General features: G+C 38.5%; 1 protein-coding gene across 1 annotated transcript in view; it reads left to right on the top strand.

The window, feature by feature from the left end:
* The first annotated feature begins 307 nt into the window (after positions 1-307).
* LOC136872320 (integrin alpha-PS5) overlaps positions 308-26,898 on the top strand; it is a 122,851-nt gene continuing 96,260 nt past the window's right edge. The window contains exons 1-3 of the mRNA XM_067146135.2: positions 308-435; positions 8,459-8,573; positions 19,368-19,553. Coding sequence (XP_067002236.2) covers positions 379-435; positions 8,459-8,573; positions 19,368-19,553 — 358 coding nt within the window. The 5' untranslated portion in view covers positions 308-378. The remainder of the gene's footprint in view (positions 436-8,458; positions 8,574-19,367; positions 19,554-26,898) is intronic.

Here is a 26,898-nt window from a genome sequence, read left to right as displayed (position 1 = left end):
ATGGCTATTTTTGTTACCTGCAAGTTTTTATGAAAACAATGATGATTTGTCGTTCAGCCTACTCAAATGACCTTCCAGTGGAAAGATGCTGAAAAAGCCATTTATGTGCACTATGCTCATAGATTCAACCTGTATTAATCTCTGTTCCTTTCTTTATTTGTTTATGTATGTGATATATTTCTTTAAATTGTATTGCAGGTCTTTATGTTTGACTTTGTAAAAAATAATGATGTATGGGAGTACAGCATCCTAAAGGAATGGCAAGGTACTCAAATCGGGGAGTACTTCGGATCCTCCGTGGTGATCGCTGACTTCAACCAGGATGGTTTGGATGATCTACTGGTTGGTGCTCCACAATATTCATTGGTGTCAAAGAGCATGTCAAATGCAATGGGGGATGAAGGCTGTGTGTACATGTTTATCACTGATAAAGAGGTAATGTATCTTCATATTATGTATATTAAGCACACACAATTTCTTCTTTGACGAACAATGCACAGTTTTTCAAATTAATAAGTAGAAACTATCAAAATTGGCAAAATTAAAACTGCATAGCTGTCAAAGATTGTAATTAAAGGACAACCACTATAACCTCAAAAGGCATTCAAAAGCTGAAAAATGAGCAAGTTTAGAATACCATCATCATCATCATCATCATCATCATTTTCCAGCTCTAGTTTACCGGGTGTGGTGTACAAGTACTCGACACTTCTTCCTGTCAAAGTATACTTTCTGTTCCTCTATGTCCCCCCACTTGGCATTCCTCTTGCTGACCTCCAGTTTCACTATCTCTATCCATCTATTCCTTGGCCTCCCAACTGGCCTCTCCCCTTTCACTTCACTTGCTGTTCTCGTTCTGTCCATCCTCATAACATGTCTAAACCATTGTAGCCTGTGTAGCTCGGTAACAGGTACTTTGATGCCAACCTCCTTCCTGTTTGCTTCATTTCTAATCTTGTTTTCCTGGTTTTTGGTTCATTGTTCTGATGAATTTCATTTCGGTTACTGTATTGTTCATTTACTATATACCTTTTTATACAGGTTATATGTTTCGAGTCCAAAAATGGTCAATTTTTCTTTCTGGGGTATTTTATCATCCCAGACTAGATTAATCACTTGAAAATAAAATTGAGAAGCTTTCCGAGTCCTATTAAGTATTTCATGGTCTACTGCGTTATTTTTGAAATGATACTTCCTAAGTATTTGAAGTTAGAAATAGACTGCAACAGAATTTCCTCCAGGAAAATTTTCATAATTGTGCCTTTCCTATTGACAGTCATTTCAACAGTTTTTGTTTTACTGATATTTAGTCCATGTTCTTTAAACTTGCCATTCCAAAGATTTTCTCCCCAGATCAGAACATCATCTGCAAATATTAGTGTGTTAGGCTCTTTGCAATGTTCCTCGATGTACTTTATGATACGATCGTATACTGTCATATAAAATTCAATGAAATGAAATGAAATGGCATATGGCTTTTAGTGCCGGGAGTGTCCGAGGACAAGTTTGGCTCGCCAGATGCAGGTCTTTTGATTTGACACCCATAGGTGACCTGCGCATCTTGATGAGGATGAATTGATGATGAAGATGACACATACACCCAGCCCCTGTGCCAGGGAAATGAACCAATTATGGTTGAAATTCCCGACCCTGCCGGGAATCAAACCCAGGACCCCTGTGACCAAAGGCCAGCCATGATAACCATTTAGCCATGGAGCCGGAAATAAAATTCAATTAATTAAATGGAGTGAAAAGTCAAATCATATATAGAAACATACAAGCATGGAAAGGAAGACATAACAGAATAAAGACAATGACAGTCAGTGTGGAAAGAGAGAGCAATAAAAGAGGACAAACATGAAATTACAAATAAAAAATTTCCACATTTTCATAAATTCATCATCTTCTTCATTTCCCACTTCCAGCTTCTCGGGTCAGGTTGTGAATCAAGGACCTCCATCGCTGCCTGTCTCTCCACCACTCTTCTCCTTTTTTAAGTACATATTCTGGTTTTCCTCCCCTCTTCTCTATGAACTCCCACACTGAATCTGTCCACCGCTTTCAGGGTCTTCCTCGTGGTTTCCTTCCTGTTAACTTCTCTGGAAAAGCTTTTTTTGCCCTCTCCCTTCTCCCATTCTCATCATATGCCCACACCACTTTAGCTTTGTTGTTTCTAGCCTGTCTTGAAGTTTCAAGATTTTTGTCCTTTTCCTTATCTCTTAATTTACAATTCTATCCTTTCTAGTCTTGCCCTCGATACCTCTTAGGAATTTCATCTCCACTGCCTGTATTCTACTCTCCTCTCGTTTTGGTGTAGTCCACGATCCAGCTGCATAGGTTAGTATGGGTTCATAATAGGTTGAATATAATACTTTCTTACATTTATTTGGGACATCTTGGTTCCACAAAATACCCCTTACACTCTGGTAGAAGCTGTTTGCTTGTTGTATTCTTTTTCCAATTTCCTCGGTAATCTTTCCATCTTCTGTGATCACACTTCCCAAGTTCCAGTACTTGCAACTTTTAACCACTTCCAGAATTTTACCATTCAGTTTTATCTTTCCTCTTCCTTCCTTCCTTCCTTCCTTCCTTCCTTCCTTCCTTCCTTCCTTCCTTCCTTCCTTCCTTCCTTCCTTCCTTCCCCTTGTCATCACTATTGTTTTACTCTTCTCTGTGCTTACTTCCATCCCAAATTTTTCTATCACTTGATTCCATACATCTACTTGTTTTTGCACTTCCATTTCATCCTCACCCCACTGCAAACAACATGGCTTTTGTTGCCTGTCTTCCCAATCCCTGTTTAATGTTCTTATGAATTTCATCCATGACTATAATGAATAGTATGGGGGATAGTACACTTCCCTGTTGGAGACCAGTTTCAACATTAAACCTTTTTGATTTTCCTATACTAGTCTTCACACTACTAACACAATTTTTGTACATAGCTTTTATCATTTGCACTTCCACTCTGTTTCCTTAATGTGTCCCATACCAACTGTCTGGGCACACTGTCATTAGCCTTCTCAGTATCAATAAATGTCATAACTATGTCTTTTGCAAACTCCCATCTTTCCTCCATCATATGTCTTAATGTAAAGATCAGGTCAAACATTGATCTGTCTTTCCTAAAACTATACTGTTCTTCCATTTCTCCTTCTAGCTTCCTCCTCGATCTTCCTTGCAATACTCTCTCAAATATCATAGCTACATGGACAATAAGGGTGATCCCTCTGTAGTTACTGCATTCCTTTTTATCACCTTCTTTAAATATCAGGATAATTAAACCCTTTCCCCACTCTCCTGGGATCTCTTTCTTCATCCAGATTATTGTAAATAATCTATAAAGCCACTGTAACCCTATTGGTCGAGCAACTTTTATAATTTCCGTAGTTACCTCATCCACTCCTGCTGCTTTACCGCTCTTCATCTTTTGTATGGCTTCTTCAATCTCTAACATTGATATCTCCTTTTTTTTGTTCTTTTTCTTTTCCCGTTGTTTCTTCTTATCTACCAGTTCACTGTATTTAATATTTAGCAATTCTGAGAAGTATTTGTCCCATCTTTTTAGTATGTCATCTCTTCAATCAACAAAATTTAAAAACCACCTAATCAATACTTTATTTTTTTGCCTCGGGCAAAATTAAAAATACATTAGCACACACAGAACATGTTTTGACCACTTAGTAGTCATCTTCAGCTGTATAAAGATAGTTGAGATGAAAATATTTGGACAGTAAGCACATTAAACCTTAAAACTATGTCCCATGGGATCATAAAAACTATTGCTCTGTATGCTCTAAAAGAAGGGGGGTGGTAAGGTAATATGTGTGGATGATACTTAAATTACAATTCGCGTCTACAATTGTGTTGAAAAAACTTATTAACTAATATACATATTTAAAATATTTAAAGCGTCTGTGGTGATACACTTTTCGTAATAACACTAGGTGGCATGAATAAAACAGTCAGTGTTTGTAACAGTCTTCAGGCATTTGTGAGAGGGTTACTTAAATTAAAATTCGTGTCTACATGATGTTAAAAAACTTATATACTAATAAACATATTTGACAAATTATCTTCAAGGGTCTATGGCGAGGCATTAACACTTGGTCTTGAATAAAAAGTCTATGCAGAGTATATTCCAGTCATTGGGTATTTGTTGTTTGTACTTTGTGATGATATCTCCTTAAATGTTACTCATTATGTTATGGTAAAAGGCCGTGTTGACTGTTTGATTTGCGAATATTACTCATTAGATTGTGGTGAAAGGATGTGTTGATTGTTTGAATTACAAAGGTCCTTTGGTAGCTCAAAAAATACCACAACAGGATGTAAATGGATCAGAGAAGTAAGAGAGGATCTGAAGGAAATAGGCCTTACAACAGAAGACACCAAAAATAAGATAAAATTGAATACAAAACTCAAGAATACAAACCTCCGCTTTACCCTTACACAAAACAAACCAACAACACGCACATTTTCAACTGAGGAAAGGGCACGAAGATCGGAGCGTCTGAAGAAGTACTGGGAGGACCGCAAAGCCCGAACAATCCCTTCAAAGAGACCTGAACGACGGACTGACTAAAGTGATCCTATGTGGTCATAAAAGAAGAAGAAGAAGAAGAAGAAGAAGAAGAAGAAGAAGAAGAAGAAGAAGAAGAAGAAGAAAATGGCTGGTTGCAGATCGTGAGGCAAGCCATTTTATATAATAGAGAAGCTACCAAAGGACCTTTGTAATTCTAACAATCAGCACATTCTTTCACCACAATCTAAAGAGTAATATTCGCAAATCAAACAGTCAACACAGCCTTTTACCATAACGTAATGAGTAACATTTAAGGAGATATCATCACAAAATACAAACAACAAATACCCGGAGACTGGAATATACTCTGCATAGACTTTTTATTCAAGACCAAGTGTTTTTAAAAAGTGCCTCGCCATAGACGCTTGAAGATAATTTTTCAAATATGTTTATTAGTATATAAGTTTTTTAACATCATGTAGACATGAATTTTAATTTAAGTAACCCTCTCACAAATGCCTGAAGACTGTTACAAACATTGACTTTTTTTATTCATGCCACCTAGTGTTATTACGAAAAGTGTAACACCACAGATGCTTTAAATATTTTAAATATGTATATTAATTAATAAGTTTTTTCAACACAATTGTAGAAGTGAATTGTAATTTAAGTATCATCCACACATATTACCTTACCCCCCCCCCCCCCCTTCTTTTAGAGCATACAGAGCAATAGTTTTTATGATCGCATGGGACATAGTTTTAAGGTTTAATGTGCTTACTGTCCAAATGTTTTCATCTCAACTATCTTTATACAGCTGAAGATGACCACTAAGTGGTCGAAACATGTTCTGTGTGTGCTAATGTATTTTTAATTTTGCCCAAGGCAAAAAAATAAATATCGACTAGGTGGTTTTTAAATTAATTTGTTGATTGTACTCATCGATATGGTCATGAAGTGGACGGCTTGCAATGTCATCTCTTTGCGACAATATCTGCCCTGTTTCAGTTTTTACAATTTTGTATCTTCCCTATTTCGTAAACTATTCTTCACCAAACCATACAAAACCTTTTTACTTCCCTTTATATCCTTCTGTAAAGTTTCTGTGAAACTTTCCCAGCTCTTCTGTTTCTCTTCTTGTACTATTTTCTTACATACCTTTCCGGCTTCTTTATATTTCTGCAAATTCTCTGTACTATTGCTGCCTATCTACTTCCTCCAAGCCATTTGTTTCTCTTTAACTGCTTCCTGTACCCTGCTGTTCCACCAAGGAGTCTCCTTTTCCTTTTTCCCCTCTGATAGTCTTCCACAGGCATTTACTGCACACTTTACAAATCCATTTCTGAAACATGTCCATTCCTCTTCCACACTGTTCAAGTCATCTTTGGGAATTTCTTTCTTCAGTTCCTCTTGAAACTTTTCTCTTATTTCGTTCTCTTTTAACTTCCATCACCTTTATTCTTCTTTTCCTTTTTTTCTATTCGTTATTTTACCAATCTTAATTTGGCTACCAACGGCTGTAGCTGTATTAAAACACTGGATCTCGTGAGATCTCCAAAGTTAAGCAACATTGGGCGTGGTCAAGATTTGGATGGGTTGCCAAGCGCTGTTGGCAGTGGGGGGTAAGGGAATGGAGAAGCGGAAAGGAACTGGCCACCCTACCATACGTAAACTCCGGCTCAGGCACACCTCTGCGGAGGTTCGGACCTGCCGTTGGGCAGAGTACACCCTTACCTTACCTTAATTTGGCTACCACCACTTTATGGTCCCCTTCAAAATCTGCTCTTGGCATTGCCATCACATCTTCCAATTGTCTACGTTTCTCCTTCTCCACCAGAATAATGATCAATCATTTTCTTTGTCTTTCTATCTCCCCAACTATATCTAGTTATTTTTTGTGAGTTCTATTTTTCTAATGTACGTATTGCCAACAACTAATCCATTCCTTCTACAAAAATCTATCACAAAATCTCCTTCATCTTGGTTTCCATAACTATAGGGGCCAATTATGTCTTCTTTTCCCTGTCTGTCAGTTCCAACATGTGCATTCATGCCTCCCATTATTATAACCTCTTTGTCTTCAATACAACTTTCCAGTTCTTCTAGAAACTCTTCTAAATATTCACATGCATTCCCTGATTGGGGTGTATCAACCTGTATAAAATCCTCGATTCCACTCACAAGTCCAAGTCTAACTTTAAATATCCTGTCACTGATTTGGTCAGTTTTGTCTACATATTGCACTAGATCTTCTCTCAGTATAACACCAACACCATTTGTTTCCATCTTTCCTCCACTCCAATATAATCTACATCCTTTCTTCAAATCTCTTTGACCTTCCCCCTTCAATTTTGTCTCACTTATTCCCAACATTGCTATGTCTTTCTTCTCCATTTACTCTATTACTTCTTCTACCTTGCCATTAAAAGTCATGGAATTGATGATACTGATTCTTGTGATGTCTGGTAGCCCACTTGTCACAGTTCTCCCATAGCACCGGGAACTGCCCGTCACTTCAGGGTGACGCCCTAGCATTTTCCGGGGCCTCAATTCACTCGCACTCATTTTATAGGCTGTTTGTACAGTGGGTTCGCCACTCCCAAATGCATTTTATTACCTTCTGCCAGGTTCAAATTAGGCTGCCCCTAACATGGAGTCAGACGCCTTTTGTAGCCGCTCCTTTGGAGTACAGACACTATGGGTTTGCCCCTTCCGCCACCTCCACCGTACTGAAGTCCATCTTCTCTGCTGTAGATGCCGTCAAGGTTTTCACCCATAACCTAGGGCAAGGGCCCTCCATGATTATGACCCCTGGAGAGAGGGTGTCCCAGTATTTTAAAGCCCCCAGGAATTGGGCTACCTGTTGGTCTGCGGGTTGCATTGGGTATTTCAACCAGCCCTACATACTTTAGGGGCCCCCTATCCGCCACCAGGGGACGTGCTCTGTAGGGGTCAGGTTCTCGTGGTTACTTTTTGGAAGTTAACCCCACCCACAAAGGCTGAGGTTATTTGCAAAGTCACATTTTCATAAACTGTCATGTTTAAATAGATGGGCTCTCTACCTGTGGCAGCCTGTGGACTATTCAAATGGACATGTGACATTTCATTAATACTCATGTTCTCTCTTTCTCTTTCACGTACACAAATATGCACATAAATTGAATAGCATACTTACCTTCCCGTCAGCCATTGCCACTCCTAATCTCTCCATCTAATGGTTTAGACCATATGGTGATGAATTAAGTTCATTTTGCCAGAAAATTTCTCTGTTATCAGAAACAAAGAAGATGAGCATACGGGCAAGTAGAGGGGTGGCAAAGGCTTCACTCTGTAAGGTACATTTCACTCAATTGACTGGGTCTAGCAATTGCAAGTAATGCACCTTACTGGGGGTGAGCGAGCAATTAGGGTCTCCAGGAAGTGCTGTACCCTTACATGCCAGTGATGGTGAAAGTTCTTTGGACTGTATAGAGGATTCCTACTTACTACATCTTGCAAACATAGCATAGAATCTATCACAACTTATAGTCTTGTCTCCGAATGTCCTTTATGAGACTGCCTTACTCCTTCCTTCCCACTAGTGGTTTTGGATCCATAAACTCATAGCACCGCTTACATGATCCCAATATTGCTATTCTGCCAGAAAACAACATACTCATGAGAGGTGACAATAACAGTGGTGTAAGCACATGCAAATTGAAAACATAGTTTACATGATTGGAAACTTATGTTTTTCTTGAACGTTCTTTACTTTGATGATGATGATGCTTGTTGTTTAAAGGGGCCTAACATCGAAGGTCATCGGCCCCGTTCTTTACTTTAAAATAAATGCCATGCATATTAACCAGTTCAGGTGTGCACTTGGAAGTATGCGAATAGTCACGAGCCATCACTACTCTCTTCTCATTTTCTCGCTCACTGTTGTTTTTGCAGACAGGCTGGAAGAAAACTGGGGAGCCAAATCGACTGATGGGTCTCAAGCAGCATGGAGCAAGATTTGGTTATGCCATTTCCGTTCTTGGTGACATCAATATGGACAGTTACCCCGGTATGTTCAAAACAGTGCTTTTATAATTTCCAGAATATTCAGTATTACCACATGCATTTTTTCCAGTGCAAAAAATTATGCTTTTTATTCACTTTGGAAAACAGCCAAGGGCGCCCATGCCTGGGGGCGCTAGCTCTCAGGGAAAGCAAAAAATCTAATGCAGTCAGGGTTTTTTCTTTCAAGAAAGTGATTTTAAAGTCAGTATTACGTAGAAGTGGGGCTGCCTGGCTAAGGCGGTAAAGGTGTGCTCGGTTCGCCCGGAAGGACGTGGGTTCGAATCCCCGTCAAGATATCGTAAAATTTAAGAAATTAGATTTCCACTTCCGGAGGTGCACATGGCCATGAGGTTCACTCAGCCTACACAAAAATTGAGTACCAGGTTAATTCCTGGGGGCAAAGACGGCCGGGCGTAGAGCTAACAACTCTACCCTATCAAGTGCCGCGGTTACGGATAGTGGAAGCCTTTACCTTCCACCCCTCCAAGGGCCTTCATGGCCTGTACGCAGATGACTTTGCTTTTGCTTTGCTTTGCTATTACGTAGAAGTGGTAGTACCGTCCCAAACCAATAGGCAGAGGATACCGTGGGTGTTATTCTACCATGGGATACAAGTCCCCATTCATCTTCTAAATTATTAAAAATACTACATACCCCCAGGTATAGCCCCGCCCTTACAAACTGTCATATGGGCGCCCATGAAAACAGCCTTTTACAAGATGCCTCTCTCTTCATCCATTCCATGAAGAATAGTTCTCAGTCATCTTATGAATCATATTTCTTCATTCTGTTCTATTCCAGACAGCTTCTTTGAGTTTAAGAACAGTCATTCCAATATCTCCTCTGATGCCATCTAACCAATGTATTCTTGGCCTTCCAATTCCTCTTTTGTCACCCACCATTCCGAGCAAGATATCCTTTTCCAGGGAAGTAAAGTACTTCTCATTATGTGGCTAAAGTAAAACCATTTTTAATTGAAATTCAGGAAACTCAATCATCAATAATTACCAGTGTTTTGCCCCAGTGCAGCATGGGTTCATCATTACAATTGATGAAAATCATTTTTGTCCGTATTGAAAGTGTCATAAAACGTATATAGGAAAATATTTAATATTTATTTCCACCTATTCAATACAATACAAGATGTTGGCATTTAAGTTAAAACATTTTTCAAATGTGAGACATGTTTCGCCTCTTACTGTGAGGCATCTTCAATCACTATCAAAACCTTATTACTTTTGTCAGGCAACATTTCCAAAAATTTACAGTTATTATAAAAATGTTCATGAAATAACTAAAAATCTAATATAATGATAAAACTCATGTGTAGATCACTTGAGGAATAGGACGTCATTAGATGGTACAGTAGCATAGATGATGGCCTGAAGCCTTAGTCAATACTAGATTTTTAATACATACAATACATTCAAATGATATTAAAAACTAGTAGATTCATAGATGGTACACTTAAAGATGGAGGTGTCATATAATTATAAGGGACAGTTGATGGCTTAAAGCCGTAGTCAAAGTTTGAAGTATTAAGTAAAATAACATGCTAATATATAGTAAACGAATATGAAATAGAATACATTATTGAATATAAAATGTAAAGGAAAAACATTCCAATTGCTGGGCAAATGTTATTTGACGTTAGCGTATATTTGCCCGTGATGTTTAATGGTCAACAGTTCATAGGTTATTTATAGATTGGTTCAGCGAGATTGTGTTGACACGAAGTTTATAGTTGGCTTAAATTTATTTTAAGTCATCCGAGTAAGTTTGCAGAGATGATGATGAGCTGTTATTCTCTACGTTGGTATGATTTTGACACGAAGGTTGAATGGCTGTTGTTTTCTTCATCTGATTGACAATTTATTTTCAAAACGTTGATATTGGAAATTTTATATTATTGAAGAATATTGTGGAAGTTTGATGGGGCTGTTGAATTAATGTTGTGATTGGTTGGTTCTGAAATGAAGAAAAAAGCTGTAGTTAATTTTGATGAGAATGAAATTAAAAAACTTGGGAAGGTTTAGTCAAAGTGTTGTTGGAGAGAAGAGAGAAGACAAACAGGAAGAAGCTTCATAACTAGGTACACCGAGCATTTCAATGCTCAGAAACACAATAAACACTCAGCAATGAGCAATCGCATGAAAGAAACTGGGCACAATTTTACCACAATTGAACAGGACCTTCAAATTTTAAAAAGGTTAAAAAAAGGTAGACTCATGACCGAATTCGAGAATTTATATATATTTTTGGACGAAAAATTTAATGCTAATAAGAATTTAAATGATCCAGTAGACAATAGAGGCCCTTTATATGACCAAATAGTAACATTATTTAATAAAGTAAACCTTCAGGACAAATTTTTTTTTCAATATTTTCAATACAGTTTCAATAAACACTCCTTCCACGTCAACAAATACATCACACCCCCCTTCCCCTCCCAACTTACGTAATTCCCCTCCACGTGCCAATCTTAAGCCAATAAATGCTTCATGCCCCTCCACTTCCCCCACTATACACAACTCCCTCCCGTTCGCCAATCACAAGCCTACGGCCCCGCCCCCTCCAACCCATCCCCCTCCGCCCAGACGACATGCGTACAACACAAGGAGTAAAAACGTTAGCGACCACTAGTATCCTGATAATGCTTCACACAACAAGTCAAACGGGCCAACAACAAGTTTTTTAATTTCATTCTCATCAAAATTTCATTTCAGAACCAACCAATCACAACATTACTTCAACAGCCCCATCAAACTTCCACAATATTCTTCAATAATATAAAATTTCCAATATCAACATTTTGAAAATAAATTGTCAATCAGATGAAGAAAACAACAGCCATTCAACCTTCGTGTCAAAATCATACCAACGTAGAGAATAACAGCTCATCATCATCTCTGCAAACTTACTCGGATGACTTAAAATAAATTTAAGCCAACTATAAACTTCGTGTCAACACAATCTCGCTGAACCAATTTATAAATAACCTATGAACTGTTGACCATTAAACATCACGGGCAAATATACGCTAACGTCAAATAACATTTGCCCAGCAATTGGAATGTTTTTCCTTTACATTTTATATTCAATAATGTATTCTATTTCATATTCGTTTACTATATATTAGCATGTTATTTTACTTATACTTCAAACTTTTGACTACGGCTTTAAGCCATCAACTGTCCCTTATAATTATATGACACCTCCATCTTTAAGTGTACCATCTATGAATCTACTAGTTTTTAATATCATTTGAATGTATTGTATATTCTCAATGAAATGATTTTATACGCCTTCCACTATGTATTAAAAATCTAGTATTGACTAAGGCTTCAGGCCATCATCTATGCTACTGTACCATCTAATGACGTCCTATTCCTCAAGTGATCTACACATGAGGTTTATCATTATATTAGATTTTTAGTTATTTCATGAACATTTTTATAATAACTGTAAATTTTTGGAAATGTTGCCTGACAAAAATAATAAGGTTTTGATAGTGACTGAAGATGCCTCACAGTAAGAGGTGAAACATGTCTCACATTTGAAAAATGTTTTAACTTAAATGCCAACATCTTGTATTGTATTGAATAGGTGGAAATAAATATTAAATATTTTCCTATATACATTTTATGGGTTCATCAGTTGGATACTGCACCTTCCTAAGACAATGGCCGGTTAGCACGCCAGTAGGGACACCACTGTTTTTTTTATTTATTCAAATAGTTATTTCATTCTCCCCATGAGGGGAGCCGGCCACCAGTCCAAGAAAGGGACTCTTTGGCCGATTACATGTACAATAATTTGTTGTGAAATGTTTTATATGAGTGTGTGCTAATAGCACACATTTTACGAAAGTAAAAAAATAAAAAAATAAAGAAAGTCTTCTTTTGTAGAACACATCAACAGAAATGAAAGTCTGTTTCTTGAAGTACGAAGCACTACAAACTTAACATAAGAACAGTAAACATTGTTTTCTTGAAGAGAAATAATATGGTATGAAATGATAAACAAGATCAGATTTTAGATGTACAAGCAATAACATAATATTAATAACCAATTCTTGTCCAAGTGAAAAAGCCAAGTCGTCATAAATTCTGAGAGGTCACACACTGAACACAAATGTAATCAGAGGTGGTGGTGGTATCGCCATTAATTCCACTAAATGTGTAAGGTGGCAATGGAAAAATAACCGGAATAAGAACCTCAGTCAGAATTGTGCGATCTGCAGTGGTGCATAACTTTATGTGCATTTAGTTTTAGCTGTGGGCTGAGGTCGATGGTGGGAAGAGGTGTTTGATAAGAGGTGTTGGTTGGTTTGTAAGGATGGCAGTGGCGAGAGGAGAAAGGCTAATTTCTTCTAAAGGTTCAGATGAGCTGTGGGAGACAGCATTCTGTAAATAGCGAAGACGAATAGAATGTAGATGAGAAAGGATTGTTGGGAATGTATAAAGGTCATTTACTACTTCGAATCTAGTTTCTGGTCTGAGGCGATAAGCCAGTCGGATTACAGTTAAAATTGAAATAATAAATAAAGAGGTTCAACCTATTCAATACAAAAGAATAAGAAATGCAGTGATTACATTCTTATTTAATAATAAGTAGAAGTGGTACCGGTTTCGACCCTAGTCCAGGTCATCATCAGCCGATTAAAACATGAAAAACAATGCATAGGAGAAAGAAAATAAAAGATCAAGTTCACTACAGATCAGTAGAAGAGGCAATATAAAAATGACGGGGGTAGACACTGTAAAATTCAGAAGTAAAATGTAAGTCACTTAAAAGAAACAGTGCGTAATTTTCTGAACGGCAACTATTCCAAAAATTCTACAGGATCACAATTACTTATTCAATTATATTGAATTATATTATATGTATGTATATATACTTACATTCCCGCAACTGAAGCAAATACTGGATCATTAAGCTATTCTTCATTTTACGTTGGCGTTTGAAACCACAGTGCCTGATGTTGAATATATGGCGCTGATCACTGCGAGCTGGCAAGTTACTTCAATTGATCTACTCAACTTCAGCTTCAGCACGATTATGAATCTTCATATGTGTTCGATTGTGTTATAACTTTGTGCCTGACAGTGTATACAAGCCAGCTCATTTAACCGTTCTCCGCTTTTCATAAACATTATAAGACTTTGCCTAACACTGCGTGTGCCATACTGCCGTTCAGAAAATTACGCACTGTTCCTTTTAAGTGACTTACATTTTACTTCTTCTGAATTTTACAGTGTCTACCTCCGTCATTTTTATATCGCCTCTTCTACTGATCCGGAGTGAACTTGATATTTTATTTTATTTTTCCTATGCATTGTTTTTCATGTTTTAATCGACTGATGATGACCTGGACTAGGGTCGAAACCAGAACCACTTCTACTTCTTATTAAATAAGAATGTAATCACTGCATTTCTTATTCTTTTGTATTGAATAGGTTGAACCTCTTTATTTATTATATCAATTTTAACTGTGATACTTTTCAATACGGAACAATGACATTTTTATCTTTAAAAGCCAGTCGGATGGCATGACGGTCTAGTTTTAATATGTCGAGGTATTGGAGAAGGGAGGTGGAGATCCAGGATAAGGAGGCATACATGATAACAGGTCGAACAAAAGCTTTGTATGTATTAATAATCTGTGTTTCTTTTAATCCCCAGGTTTGACCTAACAACCAGCGGAGGAGGTGAAACCTGCGGGATGCCTTTTTGTAAATCTGGTCCAAATATATATTCCATTTTAAATTATTTTGAAAAGTGATGCCTAGGTAGGTAAGAATGGTGGTTTCGGTAAGGGGTTGATCATGTAAGGATAGATGAATTTGGTTAGTAGGACGGCATCTACGTTTACGATTGCAGAAAATTATAAATTGTGTTTTGCTTACATTGATTTTGATGTGCCAAAGATTCAGCCATTGTTCGAGCTCATTTAAGTAGGTTTGTAATCAGGATTGCAGGGATCGGTTATTAGTTCCTAGAGCCAGTATTGCTATGTCATCAGCAAATTGATATAATCTGAGTGGGGGAAGAGGTTGGGGAATGTCGATACAAAACAAGATATACAAAAGCAGTGACAATGGACTACCTTGTAGGACTCCTGCTTTAATAGGAAAGATGTAGGATAATGTATTATGGATATTGATTTGGGCTGTGTGGGATTTAAGAAAGTTGGCAAGGAAACGGATGATCGTCATAGGTAGCGGGAGGTGACGAAGTTTAAATATCAGTCCGTCGATCCATACCTTGTCAAAGGCTTTCTCAACGTCTAGACTGATAAGGGCTGCGCAGTTTTTGGGAGGTAAATATTTTGTGAGGGATGCAGAGATATGAAAGAGGTGGAGTGCTGAGGACGGAAACCAGCTTGTGATTGAGGTATGAGATGGAGGGAGTTGAGATAAGAATATATACGGCGTGCGAGGATGGTTTCTAAGATTTTAGAATACACTGTTAGAAGGCTGATAGGACGATATGAATTTAGGAGGGATGGTAGTTTTTTAGGTTTTAAAAATAACAAAATAGTAGCATGTCCCCAATGGGCAGGAAAGAATCCAGTATGGAGAATGATAGTATATACTGCACTTAGGAGTTGTAGGAAGGGATGTGGAGCTTCTTTGATGTGTCGGTAAGTAATATGATCTAGACCAGGGGCAGTGTTCTTTTTGGTCCTGAGTACATCTTTTATGTCTTGTACTGTAATAGGAACATTTAGGGGATGTTGGGAATCAGGGGCGGAAGGAGGTTCAAAGCTAGGTGAAAGAGGAGGTTGAGTGATATCCGCATATTCAGTTATTACAGCGTGGTCAGGATGGTAGAAATGGGGGTCGGAAGACGGCGAGAAAATTACTCTATAATGATCTGCGAAAATGTCGGCCTTTACTTTAGGATCACTGCGTGCGGATTTGTTATGTATTATTGGATAATGGGGGTAGTATTTCTTTGTGTGTGTCAGTTGTTTTAATTTGGTCCAATATTTGCGAGCATCAGTCGTGTTGGATAATTCAGTACAAGTATTTGCCCAGGCTTTTCTTTTCATAGCCATGATGAATGAACGAGCATGTCTAAGGGTAGTTCTATGTTCGCGAAGGGTATTTGGGTCACAGGTGCGGAGGTATGCCTTGTAAAGGTCATGGGAATATTTTAATACCTGGAGTGCTTTAGGTGGGAGGGTAGGTTTGGAGGGATGGGACGTGTGGCAAGGAATATGGAGTCTGTCGGCAGTAATTAGTGCGGATTCTAATGTCTTAATTACGTCATGTAATTCATGTGATGATGTAGGTGGGTCAGTATTGCCTATTATGTCTGTTATTGTTTGCCTGTATGCTACCCATTCGGGTCGATTATACTGTCTGACTGGTGGAGGACGTCGGGTATGTTGGTATGGATTAGTTAGGACATTTGTGACGGTTAATAGGGCAGGAACATGGTCACTGGCTGTTGAAGGAAGCATAGTGATGTCACAGTTCGTTGCTAGGTTAGGGGTGAGGATTAGAATATCAGGGGTCGTTTGTGATATAGGGCAGGTGGGGGAGGGGAAGGGTAAGTCAACACCCCGGATATCATGTAATAGTTTGTCGTAGGTGGTTTGTTGTTGCTACGTATATGACGTAATATTGAAATCTGCGATAATAATGTACCTACTGTATTTACTATCGATGTATTCCACAAATTTGGTTGGTGGGGGAGAACCTGGAGGTATATAAATTGTTGCTAGAGCTATTATTTGATTTCCAATCGTGATTTCTATGATTAAGTTTTCAGATGGGTATTCATTTAGATAATGATAATGTTGTTGTGAGGGAATGGATTGATGAATACTAATAGCTACCACTCCGCTGCCTCTGGTGGGGCGATCGGAGCAGTAGAAAGTATGGTTTTTAAATTTTTGACTTTGTTTCCTTGTTAAAAATGTTTCATCAAAAATTATGATATCCGGTTTGTGTTGATCTATCTGCAGATCCAGCAGCGGGTGCTTGGCCCTCAAAGAACATACATTATCGTAATAAATTTTCATTTACTACAATAGTGGACTAGGATCAAGGGGAAAGAATGCACAGTGCATTCTTGTCCCAGAGAACGTTGCATCCAAGTGAGTCTGGAAGATCAATCGTGCCGCTAACTGGACCTGATACAGAATATTAGGACGTTGAAAGGGGAGAACATTCTGGAGCACCATAGTGATGAATCGCAGAATGTTATCAGTGGAGGGAGGGGGAAGAGTGGAAGAGGAAGGCGAGGTGGGAAGGTCAATGGGAGTGATAGGTAGCACGGTTTCTGGTTGAGTGGGGGAAGGTTGAGGTTTACCCTTGCATTTGACTGAAAATGTTGGATGAGCTTCGCCGCAGGTGCTGCATTTGGGTGATCCCTTATTCATGCAAGCATGTGAGGCATGTTGACCACTAAAAATTGCACATACCTGATCGAGAAAGCACGGTGCAGTAGTAGGATGATTGTAGGATTGACAGCGATCGCAGTGCCTGCGCTGTGGTGGAGATGAGCGGGAGGCCTCCATACGATGTTGCTTCGCGTAGATCAGCACACCATCCCTCAGTACCTGGTCCAATGTTGCAGTAACCTGGGACAGGATACGCATCAGCGAGGTCGGTCCGTTGGCATTCCGGATACAAATGGCCCGGAAGATTTGAATTCCCTGCTGCTGGAGTTGGGCAGCGACCTCATCCTCAGTGTAACTGCGATTGACCCCGTATGCCACCAATGACAAGGTGGGGGCTGGACGCGAAGGTGGTTGGTTTCACCGTGGTTATTGAGCCAGGTTCTGTGCTGCAGCGTGCTTTCCAAAGTGCGCCATTCCTATGGAGTTGACTAGGACTGTGTAGAATGGTCTAGAAGTTTTGATATTGTAGCCGTCTTTGCTCCATTGAATTTCTAGATTGTATTCATGTATGGCGTTGGGCAGAAACTTGGTGATAATATGGTAGATTGCTTTCGGATGGTTGATGTCCGGGTTCAGATGCCTCAACTTCACTATGTAGAATGAGGCAGGTAGACCGGTGTTTTTTGCTGTGCCACTGCGCTGTCGTACTTGGTAGGGCAGTACAGGATTTTTTGCTGCCTCTGCATAGCTTCTAATATTTGATGGCATAAATTCCGGAGACTGGTTCCCAGGTGGTAAATGAAACGGTGCTATAGTATCACACTCTTTGATGTTTAGAAATGATGTGCCGCTTGGAGATGCTTCGGGATTGGCTGACAGTGTTGTGTAGGTACTGTCAGTCGATGCACGGGACCTGTCATTCTCAGGAGCAATGGCTATCTTCTTATGATGAGTGGGACTCAGAGAATCGTTGGATTCAAGACTCCTTGCTTGTTTAATTGTTTCCTTGTCCATCACGGTTTGTTGTCCTCATGGTGGTGTAGAACTTCCGGACGCCATGAATGTTGCTTTACCCGCAGATGATAAATTATTGTCAACGGATGGTGCCCTCCGTTGATCTGCTGCTAATATACAGGTGTTGCTGTTCATAGCTGTTGCCATACAGTACACAAGTAGCTGGAATGTGGAGTTGCACCACTGCAAGCTATACACGTAATAAGCACAATGCATTGCCGACGTACTAGGGGAGAATTGCATATCCACTTGCTATATATGCCCTCCCGGGCTAGCGTGAACAAATATATGGCTTCCGAATGAGATACCTAAATAAAATTCAGGAAACTCAATCGTCGAATATTACCAGTGTTTTGCCCCAGTGCAGCACACCTACTGATGAGCCCAACTTAGCACACTGGGACAAAATGCTGACAACCAGGAATTAGTTAGCTGGAAAGTTTATAATGTCCAATTACGGACCAACTATACTGGTATTTGGAACAAATATTTCAGGTTCCCTAGGGGAATCAACATTTTCATCATCTGATGGCCAGTCAGGCATCAATTTTTGAAAATGAGACCAAGTCTCTCATAGTGCATTGGCACTGCCGGTGGCTCCAAGTAGCCTACGCAGTGGCTTCCATGGTATGCACTAGCCATGCGTCTTGGTAGGTGTGCTATTTACCAACTGATGAGCCCAACTTAGCACACTGGGTCAAAATGCTGGCAACCAGGAAAGAGTTAGCTGGAAAATTTATAATGTTCAATAACGGACCAACTATATTGGTATGATGTTCATTATCATTATACAGATGCTGTACACTCTAGTCTTGACTGGTTATGCCATAACGGAGATGTCCTTTTTGTCAATACTAATAGTTGGCGTACAGGCAGTGATTTTGGGAAAGATAGGCTACAGAAAAGGAATCTCTAAGTTTGGTAAATATCTCAATAGAATATCTAGAAGAATGCTCTCAGGAAACGAATTAAGAAAATGAGGGAGTATGAAAGTGTTGATTATACAGTCCTACATCAGTCTTTAAATCTGCATAGTCTGTCATGCCATGAATCCCTGGATACACTTTTCATTTTTAAATTGCTCTACTCCTTGATGTATTGCTCACGGCTCCTTGAAAAAATTAACTTACACGTACCAGACAGACACATGAAGTTTAAGCATACATTGTCTGCAAACTGGCATAGATTTCTAAACAAAGTGGATATTGATATATTTAATTGCTCATTGTCAGAATTTAGAAATCACTTACACAACCTCCAGAAGTGACTTTTACTTTCCTGTGCTTACTTGTACTACAACCTGTGTATATATTTGTACATTTTTTTCCTTCTTATACACCACTGACCTTTCTTTTTAGTGTGTTTTTGTTCTATTGTGTGCAAAATGGTATTACCGTCAGATTAGTACTGTATGTTTGATGGTTGCAGATGTAGCCATTGGAGCACCTTATGAAGATGACTCCAGAGGAGTGGTATATTTGTATCTTGGAAGCAAGGACGGTTTAAATTTGGAATACAGCCAGCGATTAGTTGCACAAGAAATAGATTCCAACCTCAGAGGTTTTGGATCCAGTATTTCAAGGGGATTTGATGTTGATGAAAACTATTACAATGGTATGTATAAAAGTACTCATATTCTCATTAATATCCTCTTTAATAACTATCATATTATTTTTGCTGAATGCACAAAATGGTATTTTTAAAGACTATTTACCCCATGGATCCAGTGACCAATCCAGCAAAATCAACCAATCAACAGCTGTCTAAGAAAGGTTACATACCTCTTTACATGGTTTTGAGAGTATTTAGGGGTTGTAGTAAGGATGTAAAGGAGAGGGCGTATAAGTCTCTGGTAAGACCACAGTTAGAGAATGGATGGGACCCTCACCAGGATTACTTGATATGAAAACTAGAAAAAATTCAAAGAAAAGCAGCACGATTTGTTCTGGGAGATTTCCGACAAAGGAGTAGTAATGGAAATTCTAAGTTCCCAAGGAGGGAATTAGATATTTTTCCACCAATAGAGCATGTCAAAAAACAGATCAGATGTAAGGCTTTTCAGGCGTTTGCTCTATTAACCAGAGTTTCGTCTTAAGTCTGACGCTAGACTCATCAGAGTGGGATATGTCAGACCCTACCCACTGATGCTGGGGTGTATGCAGGTGAACTTATCAGAAGCCCTATATAAGAGGCACAGTCTGATAACTGCATACGGGAGATAAACTCCACAATGGAATTATTGCCCGCCTATTGTTACTAACGTGTTGCAAACTTTCGGGTGGGAAGACTTGGGAGTAAGGAGATGAGATGCTTGACTATGCAGTATGTTTTGAGCTGTCAGTGGTGAGTTGGTGTGGAATAACATATGTAGATGAATAAGTTTGAGTGGAGATTTTAAAAGGGGGAATGACCATTATATGAAGATAAAGTTAGAATTTAAGAGGACAAATTGGGACAAATATTCACTTATAGGATAAGGAGTAAGGGATTGGAATAAATTATCGAAGAAAATGTTCAATAAATTTCCAATTTCATTGAAAATATTTAAGGAAAAGCAAGGTAAAAAATTATAAATAAATGTAAACATGAGATAATTACTAGGAAATCTGCCACCTAGGCGACAATCCTATATGCAGATCATTGATGATTGCCACCAGCTTATCATTTTCATGTTTTAATTGTCATTTTATTGCCCCTCTGTAGACTTGTTTTTATATCTAAATTCATCTAGAGAGAGCAAGGAAGAGGGAGTGTGTTTTAATTGTTTAGCAATGAAGCATCCAGGAGAAAATGATTAATTTTTAATATTGCCATAACACTCTCTGTCTTTAAGGGGCTGCCTGGCCGAGGCGGTAAAGGCGTGCTCGGTCCGTCTGGAAGGACGTGGGTTTGAATCCCTGTCAGGAACTAAGGTTAAGTTATAAGGAGATTCCCACCTTCCAATACTTGTCAATTTCTATATATTGGTTTTATTATTTATATGATACTAGCAAGATACCCGTGCTTCGCTACGGTATTATGCTGAAATTTATAATTGAATGCTTATTGTTTTAGATATATAATCCGCCGAAATTCGCGATCTGACTCGTTTTCTGCGAGAATCCACCAAAATTCCCGATCTGACTCGTTTTCTATTAGATTGCGGCACGTTTCCTCCCATTTTTCAATCTTCCCTTCCAAGAATCGATTTCGTACTTCCCGGTCTAGGCTCAGGTATTCCTCCCGGTCAGTTGGGTCCGTAAATCTTTGCCATCTTTTCCTATAATCATTTTAATATGTATAAAATCCTTCAGAAGATCCGGCGTGGTATCATATTGTGCACCTTGGCGGCACTGAACCCGCGGCCGGACTGCATTCTTAGTCATTACCCGTCCAGGAGCCGTTGCCAGCGCGGTCCGCACATTTGACGACGGTCCGGAACATTATTATTATTATTATGTGTTGCTGGAATGGCTGATGACAGGGAAAACCGGAGTATCCGGAGAAAAACCTGTCCCGCCTCCGTTTTGTCCAGTACGAATGTCACATTGAGTGACCGGGATTTGAACCACGGAACCCAGCTTTGAGAGGCCGGCGCGGTGCCGCATGAGCAACGGAGGATCCTTATAAGTACATTAATAACAGTAAAATCAATTGGTCTCACCTCCTTCTACACCCCACCGCCGTTAAGTTTATTTACCGCCACCTCCCCCCCCCCCAAAAAAAAAGGGAGATTCCAAAGACCAATGTTCACGTCTATTACCTTCAGTTTTGAGATATAACTATCCTCATAAAAGTAATTTACTTTTTTCACTTCATTTCACACTACTCCCCCCCCCCCCCCCAAGTGAACTTTCCTGAAAAAAATACTTGTTTCTTTAATAGTAAAGGATCATCTAAATACCAATTATCACGACTCTAACTTCTTCAGTTTTTGATTTATGTGTCCTCATGAAAGGAATTCAACTCCTTAACACTCCCGCCCTCCAAGATGGTTTCCCGCCCAAAACGCGTTTTTCTTTGTTTTTAAAGGAGATCCAAATACGAATTTTCACATCTGTAATAACTTTAGTTTTTATTAGATGTATGTATTCTCATACAATTAAGCCAATTAATTTTTCAATTCTTCCCCCCCCCCCCCCCCCGCTTCATTGGATTTTAAGAGAATACGTGTACTTTTACTTTTAAAGCAGATTGAAAATATCAAATTTCACGTCTGTAAAATATTCATTTTTGATATATCAGTAGCCTAATTAAAAGAATTCAACACCATTTTCAGTCACTTTTACCCCCCCCCCCCTCCACCCAGGTGATATTTCCGAAAACTAAAAATACATATTTCTTTATGTTTAATAGAGATAAAAAATACCATTTTTCACTTCTGTAACATGTTATGTTTTCTGGATATACTGTAAAAATTCTCATTTCAAAATTTCACCCCTTTTGAGTTCCCCTTAAGTGGAGTTTCCAAAAACAAATCACCTATGTTTCTTTACATTTACAGGAGATTCCAAACACCCACTTTTTACGTCTGTAACATTTTACGTTTCCAAGATATTCTGTAGATATAGTCTTTCAAAAATTCACCCCAATTTGTCACTCCTGTTTAACCGCCATTAATTGGATTTTCCGAAAACAAAATATACATGTTTCTTTATTTTTAAAGGAGATTCTAAATACCAATTTTCACATCTACAACCTTTAAAAGTTTTGAGATATAGATACACTCATTTTAAAATATTACCCCCCTTTCACCCCCTCCCTTAATTGGATTTTCCAGGGAAAAAAATACTTGTTTCTTTATTTTTAAAGGAGATCCCAAACACCGATTTTCAGGTCTGTAATATCTTCAGTGTCTGAGATATAAGTAGCCTCATTAAAGGCATTCAACCCTTTTTCCACCCCTTTTCATTCCTCCTATTGCGATTTTCCGAAAACAAAAAAATACGTGTTTCTTTATTTTTAATGAAGATTCTAAATACCAGTTTTTACATCTGCAAACTTTAAAAGTTTGGAGATAGAGATTCACTCATTTTAAAAATTCACCCCCTTTTCACCCTCCCATTAATTGGATTTTCCGAAAACAAAAAAATACGTGTTTCTTTATTTTTAAAAGAGATCAAAAGTACCAATTTTCAGGTCTGTAATATCTTCAGTTTCTGAGATATAAGTACCGGTATCCTGATTGAAGGCATTCAACCCATTTTTCCCCATTTTCACCCTTTTTCACCCATCCTATTGGGATTTTCAGAAAACAAAAAAATACGTGTATCCTTATTTTAAAAGAAGATTTTAAATACCAATTTTTACATCTGTAAACTTTTAAAGTTTTGAGATATAGATACACTCTTTTTAAAATTTCACCCCCCTTTTCACCCCCTTAGCGACGGAATATCAAAAAATCCTCTCTTAGCGAGCACTTACATCTTAATGTGAATATATCCCCAAAATTTCATTTCTTTATGTCCAGTAGTTTTGGCTCGGCGATGATGAATCAGTCAGTCAGTCAGGACAAGTTACTTTATATATATATAGATAATCCAGCTTAATCTCTAGGACATGTTTCGTTCTGATTATGGAACATCTTCAGCTAAAAGATTTGACAAAATGGCAAGACAATTAAAACACATGTGATAGTTATAATGATATAATAAAATGTTCATTCATGATGGGTTAAAATTTCCAACAAGTCAGTGTCCAAGTGACGAAGTAAAATCGGCGTAAGGGTTCTTCTTTATGTTGGAGATGTGTATACTTGTTAATCTTGAAGATAAAATTAGAGATATAAAAGATTTTCTTAAAGTATAGTTATCGGGGAAACTCTTGGAAAATAACCAAAGTTGAAGTTGAGTTGCAGTTAGGCTATTAAAATGAGTGTGAAACAAGAAGAAAATAAGTAAAAAGGATGATATTTTAAAGGAGAAAACCTTGTAAGAATGGATGTTAGTGAGGATAAAAGGATAATGGAGTTGTTTACCTTATAGTCGATTGTGTCGTATTTAGCGTCCTCCCTTATGCCGTGTCGTCAACTGACTGAGTTCTCTCTCTCTCTCTCTCTTTGTGTGTGTGTGTGTGTGTGTGTGTGTGTGTGGCAAGGAATAGCAGAAGGAGAGGTAGGGGAAGTGGGGGAAGCAGGTGAAATGTTGTGTAGGGTGGAGCTAACTGAGGAGTGGTGTTGTGATAGCCTAGGGGAAAGAGAAGGAAAAGCAGGGGGAATATTGTGTAGGGTGGAGCTTATTGGAAGGAGGTGTGTTGGTTGTTTTTCGGGATCCTTTTTGATGGCTTTTCTAGATGAATCTAATTTGGTAGCCTCTTCTAACAATATATTGATATTCTCCGTTATTTCGTTAATATTCTGGCTGGGGTTTTGTTTCTGACCAATCTCAATATAGATATTTTCAAAAATATTCATTAATTTAGCTTTGTTTAACATTCGTAGAATGGTCAAGTCCCTTTCTATTGATGTAAAATTGTGTTTATATTCAGTCATATGAAGATTCATGGCCGAGTACTTCCTATGTTTTTCAGCATTAATACGTTCTGGATATCTTACGAAGAAATTATGTCCTGTTTGCCCAATATATGAATTGGCACAATTTGAGCATTTAAGCCTATATACCCCCAAATTTAAATATTTATTATTACTTGCAATGCTTTGGTGATTGAAAATTAAATGTTGATTGTTGTTATTGGTGCAAAAAGCAGTTTTAAAATTGAATTTCTTAAATATATTAGTAATCTGGCAAATGTTCCCATTATTATAAGTAAAAGTGGCAAAGTTTTTTTATGTTCTTTTACCAGCTGCGTTTGAGGTTTATTCTTTGTTTTATTTATTAATCTATCTATGTTGTGTTTTGTGTATCCATAATGTTTTGTGTAACCTTAGTTGTGTTGAGCCTATACGGGACAAAATATGAGATTTATAAGCTGTCCCCATCAGGAAGTCGTAAAATTTAAGAAACAAGATTTCCACTTCCGGAGGTGCACATGGTCCTGAGTTTCACTCAGCCTACACAAAAAATGAGTACCAGATTCATTACTGGGGGCAAAGGCAGCCGGACATAGAGCTAACCACTTGATCCCAACAAGTGCCGAGGTTACGGATAGTGGAAGCCTTTACCTTCCAACCCTCCAAGGGCCTTCATGGCCTGTACAGAGATGACTTTGCTTTTTTCCTTTGCTTACCCCTCTCTCTGTTTATATTGCCATTGAAGAAGAGACATACGTTCAAGGTTCCATGTAGCTTCAAATCAGTTGATATGTCTGTTCATATATATTCATGACTTGAAACAACCTGAGACTCTGTGTTTCATCCCTCCACATTTGCATCACATATTGTACAGTGAGTTTCTCTCATCGGTTGACTGGCAGGCACGCCCAGCTTGTCTGCCTCCCGTTGACTCATCAATCCCTGCTCCATGGCATAGCAACAAGAAAAGCACTTCACTCACTTTATCCATGCATGACACGAGATAACAATTAGAATTAAGAAAATATGCTCGTACTTTATGACAGGAAATGTTGGAAATGTTTTCCTCCTGCATCTACACATTTCTGGCATCGTCTTAGGAAACTCTGATTCACACGCATAAGTTTGTCTTCTGTAATTGAGGCCATTTCTCTCTGGATATGTTCTTTCAGTTTGTCCAACTTATGAGGGTTTCTTACATACACTTTATTTTCTAAGCTCCCCCCACAAATAAGTCACAAACAGTTAAATCTGGGGACCATGATGGCCATAAGTTCGTACTAATGACATGACACGGTCTTAAAAAATTTCCTCAATTAATGTGTCATTAGCTGTATGTCAGGTGGCAGAGTGTTGCTGAAACTATGCATTTGGGCAGTCAGTATCAGTCAGTTCATCAAAAAATTGTTTGAGTATATTATCCGTGTATCTTCATGCAATAAATGTACCCTGAAAAAAGATAGGTCCTATAATTCTCTATCCATTCACTGCGCACCGTACTATGATCTGTTTGTCATGTAGAAGAATTTTGTATATGGATTGGGGTTTTCAGTACTCCAATAACTGTTATTCTGCATCGAAACATACCAGTGTAAATGGAACCATGCTTCACCAGAGCAAAATATTACGCTTGGATCAATTGTTTCATCACAAACGTTTTGCAACATCCATTAATAAAAACGTACCTACTTATCATGATGACATGGATGCAGTTCATGTACTACAGCTATCTTTGTATGGTATGGTATCAATTTTAACATTTTTGTAGCCTACCATGATGAACTCTTCGAAAACCCGGCTTCTTGCCCCAAGTTGTCTTAGGGATTATGTTCTAATCTTTCTGTGATTTTGTATACTTTTTCGGACACTTCGCATTGTATCGAATAAGAACCAGTTCCTCTCAATTTGTTTACAAGTTTCCAGATGGTCTCCTTATGTGGAGGGCGAACACGTGGAAATTGTGTTGCAAATTGCCTAACAACTTTCCTGAAAGACCGTGTTTTCACATAATTATCATACATACGTACCTTTTCCTCTACTGTGTACACATGTGGGGGCATTATGAGAATTATACCCTGAAGTAATATTTCACAACTCGAGAACAGTTGGAATGACAGATCAACAATTAATACACATTCTTAGCATGGATCTGAACTGTGAAGTGTAGGCATTCCCATGCTGTGTAGCGGGAAGTGATGAGTCAACGGGTGGCAGATAAGCTGGGCGCGCCTGCAGGCCAACCGTTTATAGGAAGGGGAGTTAGGGATTGGAATAACTTACCAAGGGAGATGATTGATTGATACAATAAATTTCCAATTTCTTTGCAATCATTTAAGAAAAGGCTAGGAAAACAACAGTAGGGAATCTGCCACCTGGGCGACTGCCCTAAATGCAGATCAGTAGTGATTGAATTGAATTGAAACTCACTGTATGTTGTACAAGAACCTGGCATGACAATGCAGCATGCTATTTGAGTAGCTATTGATAAAGGTTTGACACCAAGTGTAATGA

The sequence above is a fragment of the Anabrus simplex genome, chromosome 4 (genome assembly GCF_040414725.1).
Source record: "Anabrus simplex isolate iqAnaSimp1 chromosome 4, ASM4041472v1, whole genome shotgun sequence".
Classification (NCBI taxonomy): Eukaryota; Metazoa; Arthropoda; class Insecta; order Orthoptera; family Tettigoniidae; genus Anabrus; species Anabrus simplex.
Note: the sequence above shows the minus strand (reverse complement) of the source record. Positions and strands in the feature narration are given on the sequence as shown.